This window comes from Macaca mulatta, chromosome 16, assembly GCF_049350105.2.
Source record: "Macaca mulatta isolate MMU2019108-1 chromosome 16, T2T-MMU8v2.0, whole genome shotgun sequence".
Lineage (NCBI taxonomy): Eukaryota > Metazoa > Chordata > Mammalia > Primates > Cercopithecidae > Macaca > Macaca mulatta.
In genome coordinates, this window is record NC_133421.1 from 73,668,912 (window position 1) to 73,678,866 (window position 9,955).

The window sequence follows — 9,955 nt, forward strand, 5'->3', positions numbered from 1 at the left end:
TACAGGTGCCCACCACCATGCCCAGCTAACTTTTTCTGTTTTTAGTGGAGACAGGGTTTCACAATCTTGGCCAGGCTGGTCTTGAAGTCCTGACCTTGTGATCCACCCACCTTGGTCTCCTAAAGTGCTGGATTACAGGTGTGAGCCACTGCTCCTGGCTGCATTTTATAACTTTAAGCACAATTTCTAAGGAAAAAACACCGTGTCGATAGCATAAACAACCAGCCCAGGGCAGGGGGTGCATTAGCTCAGGGCAGCAGCCTATTTTACCTGCTTTCAAAACTAAAACTCAGGCCGGGGGTGGTGGCTCACGCCTGTAATCCCAGCACTTTGGGAGGCTGAGGTGGGTGAATCACTTGAGCCCTGGAGTTTGCAAATAGCCGGGGCAACATGGCGAAACCCCATTTCTACAAAAAGTACAAAACTTAGTCACGTATAGTGGCACGTTCCTGTAGTCCCAGCTACTTGAGAGTCTGAGGTGGGAGGATCACTTGAGCGTGGGAGGTAGAGGGTTGCAGCGAGTTGAGATCATGCACTACACTCCAGCCTGGGCAACAGAGCCAGACCCTGTCCCAAAAACAAAACAAAGGAAACAAAAACGAAAACTAAAATTCAGATTTCCAGATAGAGAGAGGTGCGTAGCCTTCCAAATTGCAGATATTAGCCAGAAAAAACGGTGGCATCAGACAGCAGAGGGAAAACATTTTCCCATTCTTCCCAGACCTCCTCTGAGTCTGGTGTTATAGATTAAGTGTAAAAATAACCCTTTGGTTTCATCACATGCAAGGCTGTGGGGATACAGCAGTGAACAAAACATTGTCTCTGGCTTCCACAAATTTATTAGGAAAGCCATTTAGACAAACAACTAGGAGATTACATTTGTGCATGAACTCCTATGACTGGGAAGACAGATTGTTAAGAGAAAGCATAACTCGTATCAAGGAAGGCTTCCTGGAGGGACATGAAATATCTTGACTTTGCAAAATAGCATCATCCCCGAACATGACCGTTTCAACCTGGATGTTTCCACTAGGTGGAGCTACTGCTCTCTCATCCTGTGAGTCTGAGATAAATCATACCTCGCCTGAATTGAGCATTTGGGGAAGTAAGTTAAGAAGCAGGTTTCAGAGACAGGAGTATAGAGCTGCACCATCCGGGGATCCATAGCCATTTTGGTGTCAGGATCAGCTGCATCAGGGCTGTAGTTATCCTGTATCTGCAAACCCTGCCTCATGGCCTCAGCGCCTTGAAGCACAGCAAATCCAAAAAGGAAGGGAAAAATGAGCCAGGCGTGGTGGTGTGCACCTGTAATCCCAGCTACTGGGGAGGCTGAGGCAGGAGAATCGCTTGAACCCGGGGCGCAGAGGTTGCAGTGAGCCGAGATGCCGCCATTGCACTTCAGCCTGGGCAACAGTGCGAGACTCCATCTTGAAGAAAATGAAAACAAAAATAAGCAAACAAACACAAAACGAAACAAACAAAACCAAAAAGGGAGGAAGAAGGGGGCCACTTGGACTTTGTAGTTCCAGCAGGGAGAGCCTGGAGGCTTAGCCGGCTGCTGCCTTTGCTTCTCAGTGCCACAGGGTGTCAGTGTTGACAGATGGTCCCACACAGTACCATCAAACCAAGTGGGTCTGGAGATCCGGGTTCCCAGCTGCTGTGGATCTCTGAGGAGGATGATCTGCTTCTTCAGGGCCTAGTCCAGCTGTGGGTGTCGTCTTGCTTGGGTTTCCAGGGCTCCAGTCCCTTCCCGAAGGATCATCCACACCACCAGGGGTCAGGCAGCCCCTTCTCATTGATTCTTTTTTTTTTTTTTTGGAGACCGAGTCTCCCTCTGTCTCCCAGGCTGGAGTTCAGTGGCGCGATCTCGGCTCACTGCAACTTCCATCTCCTGGCTTCAAGCAATTTTCCTGCCTCCGCCTCTGGAGTAGCTAGGATTACAGGTGTGCGCCGCCACGCCCGGCTAATTTTTGTATTCCTAGTAGAGACAGGGTTTCATCGTGTTGGCCAGGCTGTTCTCAAACGCCTGACCTCAGGTGATCTGCCCAGTTCCCAAACTGCTGAGATTTCAGGCTGAGCCACCACACCCAGCTTCACTGATTCTTAAAGCAGGGTCTCATATCTCTCTTCCAGTATAATAGAGCTTCTGAGGGTAGCTGCCTTCATCGTCTATAGGAGGAGGCCCCACCCCCTAAATGGTTTTGATCATATTGTTTCTGAACATTTTAACAATCAGCTCAGGCTTAAGTTACAGCTACCTTGATTATCTCCAGAGGAAGAGTGGCCTTTAATGCTCCAAAAGTTTATCGTCTTTATTATTATTTTTGAGACAGAATCTTGCTCAGCCACCCAGCTGCAGTGCGGTGGCATGATCGGCTCAGTGCAACTCTGCCTCCTGTGCTGGAGCGATTCTCATACCTCAGTAGCTAGGAATACAGGAGTGCACCACCACATCTGGCTAATTTATATATATATATATATATTTTTTTTTTTTTTTTTTTTTTTTTTTGAGATGGAGTCTCGCTCTGTCGACCAGGCTGGAGTGCAGTGGCGCAATGGAGTGCAGTGGCGCGATCTCGGCTCACTGCAAGCTCTGCCTCCCAGGTTCACGCCATTCTCCTGCCTCAGCCTCCCGAGTACCTGGGACTACAGGCGCCTGCTACCACGCCCGGCTATTTTTTGTATTTTTAGTAGAGACGGGGTTTCACAGTGTTAGCCAGGATGGTCTCGATCTCCTGACGTTGTGATCCGCCCGCCTCGGCCTCCCAAAATGCTGGGATTATAGGCGTGAACCACCGTGCCTGGCCGTTTATCCTCTCAAGGATGGTCAGGGTGACATTTTGGTGTCTTTCTCTCTAGACCCGAGAAAGCATAAGTTATATCTTTAGTGGGACTTCTTACCATAGGGTTAATAATAATGTTTACCTTAGAAAATTATCGTTAGAAAGAAATGACATAATACCTGCAATAAACTAGCATGGTACTGGAGACGTGTGTTCACATTTGTTGGTTTTTATTATTATACTGATAATTCTGGTGGGAATTAAGCACATCATTATAATCACATAAACTCAAAGTAAGAATCAGAAATCCATGGTAACCTTGAGGGCCATCAAAAGTCATAGACACCGTGCACAGCTTTCCGATTTTTCTAGTCTTTTTCTTGCTTCTTCCCCTACTTTCCCCCGCAGTTTGGTCCCCTATGATTTAGGACTACTAGTAGGGTGACCAGTCCTATTAGCTGAGTTTGCATTGAGCTGAGGGATTCTTGGAAGGAATGTAGGACTTTCAGTGCTGACATTGAGAAAGTCTCCTGAAAATGAGGACAAGTTGGTAACCCTAATCCCAGCGGTGCTCATCACATGCCTCAGCACTCCAGGGCCTTCTGAATTAAAGAAGCAGCCAGGCAAAGTGTCAGCTTGTCTTGGCCTGGAAGCCCAGACCTTGTAATTCAGAAGAAAAGGGAAGGGGTCAGTTCTGCTCTCAACTGTGTATAAAGGGAAAAAACCCACCATGTATATTTCGACAATGCTCATGGAGGAAATTCAGAAGTGGTCATTTTAGGTTAGGGTAAATTCAGAAAAATGACAGAGTCAAGAAAACATTATCCCAGGGGTCAAGGATGACTCGAGCTCTGCCTACTGAACTCTTCTTTGTGCCAGTCTCGCTAATCTTATGTTCAGGAAGAGTTTTCATTAGAAAATACCACTAAGGGCCAGGCGCAGTGGCTCACGCTTGTAATCCCAGCATTTTGGGAGGTCAAGGCGAGTGGATCACCTGTGACCAGGAGTTTGAGACCAGCCTGGCCAACATGGCGAAACCCTGTCTGTAATAAAAATCCAAAACCTAGCCCTGTGTGGTGGTGCACACTTATAATCCCAGTTACTCAAGAGGCTGAGGGACGAGAATCACTTGAACCCGGGCAGTGGAGGTTGCAGTGAGCCGAGATCGCACCACTGCACTCAAGCCTCTGTCTCAAAAATGAAAACAAAAATAGACTACTAACATTTTTCAGTTGTGAGAATATAAAAAAATCTCCATCTTAACCGTTTTACGTATACAGTTCAGTCATGTCAAGTACATTCACATTGTCATGCAACCATCACCACCATCCATCTCCAGAACCCTTTTCATCTTGCACAGCCGAAACCCTGTGCTCATTAAATAGCTCCCTCAGCCACTGGCAGCCACCATCCTACTTTTTGTCTCTATGAATTTGACTGCTCTGAGTACCTCATATGACTGGAATCAGACAGTATTTGTCTTTTTGTGACTGGCTCATGAGAAACACTTTTGAGATGACTGGTTGGAATTAGGAGCAGGTGGCACCACAACTGGTCCAGGCCTCTCATCTCCTCATTCTTCTTTTTCCCTGTTCCACCAATACAACAGCTGTGGACACATGGGTCTCATCTTTGCAGTCCCTAACACAGTGGTTTTCAACCTTGTTTACACATTAGAATCACCTGGGAAAGTTTTCAAACTACTCTTGCCTGGACCAGATTCCCCAACACAGTGGTTTTCAACCTTGTTTACACATTAGAATCACCTGGGAAAGTTTTCAAACTGTTCTTGCCTGGACCAGATTCCAGGTTAATTATATCAGAATGTCAGGGAGTGAGTGCTTACATATGCATCGTTTAGAAAACACCTAGGCATCTCAAATTTGCAGTGGAAATTGCTGTCCACAGCAAGTTGATGAGCTGAAATGTGGAATAACAGTGGGTGAATCAAAAGAGTGTAAAGTAGATGGTCTTTAAGGTCTTTTTATATTGTAAAATGTGCAAAGTCATGTAGTATCTTTCTAATTCTCACCCAGCAGTGGTTGAGTGGATTCACCTATACCTGAGGGGAGCTGGGCGGACAGTCTCCTTGCAGTGTTGCTCCCCCTGCAGTTCAGTTATATGTTACGACCACTCCACTTTAGAACCCTCTTAGTCACCCATGCAGGCGCTGGACATTGTCATTCCCCTGTCACATGCATTCAACAAATACTTATTAAGATGGCTTGCCTCTCCTTTTAAAACACGGAAGCCAAGAGATAATGATAATTGTGCTCATTCCATTGACTTCTAAAGACCGTGAGATTTGTGAATAATTTTTTAAGGCCGAATGAAGGACGTTGCAGGAATATTGATTCTAGCTTTGTGCAAGAAATAGTTTTCTGCAATGAGAGTGGTTTAATAGAATGAGTAGCCCTGTGAAAAAGTGATTCCCTCGGTTCTAGTGCTACACGTAATTGGAATACTGACTATAATGGATGCCGGAGGATAAGATTCCCAAAGTAGAAGAAACTAGACTGACTTATGAGGCCCTTCTAATTCCAAAATGCATAATTTTAAAGCCAGATAGTAGAAGAACAATGTAAGATGCAGGAATGGCTTCTGAGCTGAGAAATGAAGCAGCTCTAGAGTTTTGATTATTTCGGCCTTCAACCACGTCCCAAGGACGGAGTTATTACTGTAAGATAGCCAAAAATGAATACAAGTGGGTCTCGTTATCAAGAAAATTCATTATAGCACATAAGAATCAGAACTTCTGAAGAAGAATTAATTAGGGGGTTGATTATTTGCATTGCAAAATAATTCCTGACTTCATGAATCATTTTTGGATACTAGAGTTCCTGTGAGCATCTTAGTATGGATTTATAGGTCACGAGTCACTTAGCCAAAGTGCTTGGGAGAGTAAACTCTTAACTATAAAGAGCTAACCACCACTCTTTAGTGCTTATTATTTCCTAATTGTCATTAGGAAAACGATATAGTTTCACGACACATATGTAGACACTCCATCAGAAAACACAAAACACCAGAAAATTCAATGCAGAAATAACTACAATTTCTTGAGTACTATATAATGTGTCAAATATATCATTGCATTTAATCCTCACATAATCCTTGTAAAGCAATATATTATTATCTCAGCTTGGTGAAGTAATTTATTCAGGAGCAACAAATGACGTACAACCCAAATCTTTCTGATTCTTTCCCTTACACCGAGTTACCCCAATCAACATCTCTCAGAACAAACTTGCTCACAAACAGCTTGGAGACCATGTGTGTTTGGATGAATTTTTGCCCTTAAAATGTTTTCAGTATGTGTTGCCAGTGTTTAAATGTTAGATTTCACGTAAAAGTCTGGATGTCCTGGCTGTCTCAAAGAATCAGAAGTTCTGGAAGTCCTGTCCCTGCAGTCCTGATGGTGACAGGCTGGGTGGGTCCTACCTCAGCGGGGGCTTGAGTTCTGCAGGTTGTGCTTCTTCCTACCCCTCTGTGTTGCATCCTCCGAAGGAAAGCGAGTGTCATCTGGGATTTATCCCCTCCCATCCAGCCCTCATTGCTCACATTGTTATCTTCCTGGCACCAGTTGTCACTGCATTTGCAACCCCAAATAAAATCTCTCTTCCACTTCCCTTGCCTAATTCAGATCCCAAATGCTCTGGTTCTGTATGTCTCCAAGTAATTTTTGCATTGTTCTCATTTCCCAAGAGTAGTTGGGCTTAAGGAAAATTCATCATAAAATTCTTCTGCACAGAAGTAGTTCTATGACATTGTTTCCTCTCCTGTTGGGGAGTTTTTGCCTCTGCACTTAATAGCCCTTCTTGTTTTCATTTCTTCCCGCTCCTGGAGGGCCAGGTTTGGTGTTACTGGTGATGGTGGGGGAGGAAGAAATGCCTTCAAGTCATCTCTGGGATGACTAATGAGCTATGACCAGCAAGCTGGGACCACTGAGCTGGTGGAATGGCCTTAGTGAGTAACAGACTGCAGTGATGTGTCAGCTTTCTTCTGGCCCAGGAACAGTCAAATCTTTTATATTTCAGCGGCCTGGTTCCCAATAGACCCTGCAGGCCCTACAGGTCATCTTCCCAAGCTGCCCCTTGCTCCATACCACCCCCTTCCACCCCAAAATATTATAGAAGGACACCTAGCCAGACAAAATGATACAACTTAATTTTATTAGGACATGGCTGGTGGGCACTGGAGTGGCACCTTCCGGAGCCAGGAGAGGCACTGGCAAGGGGTCACAGGATGCCACACGGGCACCTAGAAGCCACAGCTGCCCTCCACAGAGCGGCACTGCACCATGCGCAGGAATGTCTCGACCTTGTTCATGTCCTTCCTGAAACAGTGGAGCAGCCAGTAGTTCTTGAGCAGTGTGTCATCATTGTGCGAGTTTGTGTCAAACGTGCTGTAGGTCTGCTTGAAGATCTGCCCAGTCCGGGGGCTACCATCTTCCAGCCTCTGCAAAGTGAAGGAAGAGAAGGAGAGGCCAAGTGCTTGGTCACTGTTCCCTCCCTGTCTCATTCATTCATTTTCCTCCCTCCCCTCCAAGGGAGAAAGGCCTGGAGGATTCACCAGGGGAAATGAAGAATAAGGTGAGTTCTCTTGGGTCAGTGCCTGACTGCTAAAAAGAGGGCAGCAGTGTTTCTCTCCCCCAGCCCGCGAAGCCAGTGAGGTTCCAGGGTTGGGGACCCCCTGGCGCCACCCTCACCCCCATCAGCGTTTGGATGCCTTCCTCTAGGCTTTTTAGGAGGTCATAGACGTCGCTGTCTGAGGTGCCATACACCAGCCTGTTGGCAAACACACTCCTGAGGAACTGCACGGGCTCCAGCCAGGACTGGATGAGCAGTAGGGAGATGTGGAGCAGCTCTAGGTTCTGCAGGGGAAGGACGGGAAGTGGCTGTGCTGCCCGTGGCTCTGACCACAGGCCTCCCCCATCCCCGCCTGGGGGAGAAGGCATCCACTCACGGATTTCTGTTGTGTTTCCTCCATGTTGGAGGGTGTGGGAATAGACTCTGAGAAGCAGAGGGAGGTCTGGGGGTTCCGCAGGAATGAATACTTCTGTTGCTTTGGGATATAGGCTTCTTCCTAGGAGGAGGACCCCGCCACCAAGAAGGACTGCCGGTTTCTATGCTGGAGACCAGCTCCCATTGTTACTTTTCTGGGAACCTCACTCAGCATATGCTCATCTTCCTGCATTTTCGCTTCAGAAAACAACCCTGAACTCCTTAGTCTCCTCCCATGACTTCCCAGGGGGGAAAGTCACCCCTTCTTGCCACCCCAGACGCGCACCCATTCCCCAAGAGCTTACAAACTCCTGGTAGGTGTCAAAGGCCAGCCGGTGCAGGCGATAGGCGTGGATCATAGCGTTGTCAAAAAGCCTGGATAAGGGTACGCTTGGGACCCTACCAGCCTCTTGAAGCCAAGGCAGGCAGAGGAGGGCAAAAGCCAGGAGCAGGGACGTCTGGGAGCCTGGGGAGAAACCGGAGGACAACGGAGGAGGCCGAGAGCAAGAGGCCAGCACTGTCCCTGGCCCAGGAGCTGTTTTTTTTTTTTTTTTTTTTCCTCTCTCTCCATCCCTCCAGGGTCCAGGAACATTGTGAGATTGGCCAAATATCTGGGCTTAGATGGTGATACTCACATTCAGAAGCCCCAAACCTGAGGATTAGTTTCCCCGTCCCATCTACAGGGCGCCGCCTCTTCCTTCGGGACACATCGTGTGGAAATGGATTTTACGGGCGCTTACCTGCAGCCATTGCAGCTAGGTGGGCTGTCCACAGGACCCTGAGTGGTTCGGGGAGTTGGGCCTTGGGATCCTGGAGTGGTCTCTTTTGGGCCCTTTTTATACCCTAGCCCCTTATCTCTCGCTGCTTGACCCCACCTGTTTCTCTGTACGTTTATGCATGGGACCACTGACGTGCCTGTGCTAATGGCTAATTTAGAAGCTCCTCCCACACATGCTGGCATCATGCCCCCTGGCTTGTCATGTTTCCCTTCCCACCGTCACCAACACTGTGTGGGTTGTGCACAGAGTGTCAGCCAGAGATATCACCCAACTTGTCCTCTCTTTAAGGAGAAGGTGGGTGCCCTCTGGCAGCACGCCATGGTGGCCAACCTCAACGCAGGGAAGGATATCAGTATAGCCCGTCCTTGAGACCCATACTGACCCTATCCCACTCTCTATCCTATCCCTTTCTTCCACCCCGCATGGTTCCCCTCCACCAAGCAGAGAGAATGTGTGTGTTGCGAAATGGGGCCAAACACAGCCAATAAATTGTGGGGGTTCTGGGCACGATTCAGTCCTGAATTCCACTTTTGCTGACTCCTCCTGGGCCCGCCTGAGGCAGCTGGATGCAGTGCTAACACTGACCACTAGAGGGAACCAACCCTGCCCTTTGCTCTCCCCTTTCCCTGAGCCTTTGGGGGCTTCCCCAGGTCCCTGGGGATGAAGAACCCAGACTCAAGGTATTGCCCCAGCTCCTTGGACCGGCAGCAGAGATACAAACCAAGAAACAGAAATCCCGGGGACAGACAGGAACCACAAGCGTTTCCTCCCCTAGCCCTGATATCTTCAGAGAATCTCAAAGTTAGAAGAGCTCTTGAAGGTTTGAGTGTCTTTCCCGGTTTTGAAACTCAGAACACATCAGGCCGAAAGACGCCCTATGCAGCCGTGGAAGCCCCTCCTCTTTTTTCTCCTCCTCCTTTCCAGATCTGTATAGAGCTTATCCAGTTGCCAAGGGCCTGCCTGTGCATTCCCACGTCTGACCTTGTCTTGTGAAGGAGGTATTATTATCACCCCATTTCACAGGTCAAGACACTGAGGTTAAGAGAGTCTGACTACATGAGCTACCTCAGCCAGGGCAGTCGATCTCCACAACCTTGCTCTCTTCCCACATTGTGTCATTCAAAGTCCTTTCTCAAGGCGTGGCACGGTGGCTCATGCCTGTAATCCCAGCACTTTGGGAGGCTGAGGTGTGTGGATCAGCTGAGGTCAGGAGTTCAAGGCCAGACTAGCCAACATGGCAAAACTCCATCTCTCCTAAAAATACAGAAATTAGCTGGGCATGGTGGCACAAGCCTTTAATCCCAGTTATTCAGGAGGGTGAGGTGGTAGAATCGTTTGAACCCAGGAGGCAGAGTTTGCTGTGTGCCAATATCGTGCCACTGCACTCCAG

At 47.9% G+C, this 9,955-nt stretch overlaps 1 protein-coding gene across 7 annotated transcripts; it reads right to left on the bottom strand.

Moving 5' to 3' along the window:
- Positions 1-6,938: 6,938 nt before the first annotated feature.
- CSH4 (chorionic somatommamotropin hormone 4) lies at positions 6,939-8,812 on the bottom strand. Of its 7 annotated transcripts, none has more exons than XM_077969610.1 (5): positions 8,527-8,812; positions 8,194-8,252; positions 7,749-7,868; positions 7,492-7,656; positions 6,939-7,241 (listed from the first exon to the last, which is right to left on the bottom strand). In XM_077969610.1, exons 1-5 carry the CDS (start codon positions 8,534-8,536, stop codon positions 7,044-7,046), a joined length of 552 nt encoding a protein of 183 aa, XP_077825736.1. In that variant the 5' UTR covers positions 8,537-8,812; the 3' UTR covers positions 6,939-7,043.
- Positions 8,813-9,955: the final 1,143 nt, after the last annotated feature.

What these genes read in the sequence shown, in the direction of transcription:
- CSH4 (XM_077969608.1), bottom strand. An exon ending in AGGAAACACAACAGAAATCC is followed by an intron (nt 7,657 to 7,748) that starts GTGAGTGGATGC and finishes CTTCCCCTGCAG; the next exon opens with AACCTAGAGCTGCTCCACAT. An exon ending in GCATCCAAACGCTGATGGGG is followed by an intron (nt 7,242 to 7,491) that starts GTGAGGGTGGCG and finishes TTCACTTTGCAG; the next exon opens with AGGCTGGAAGATGGTAGCCC.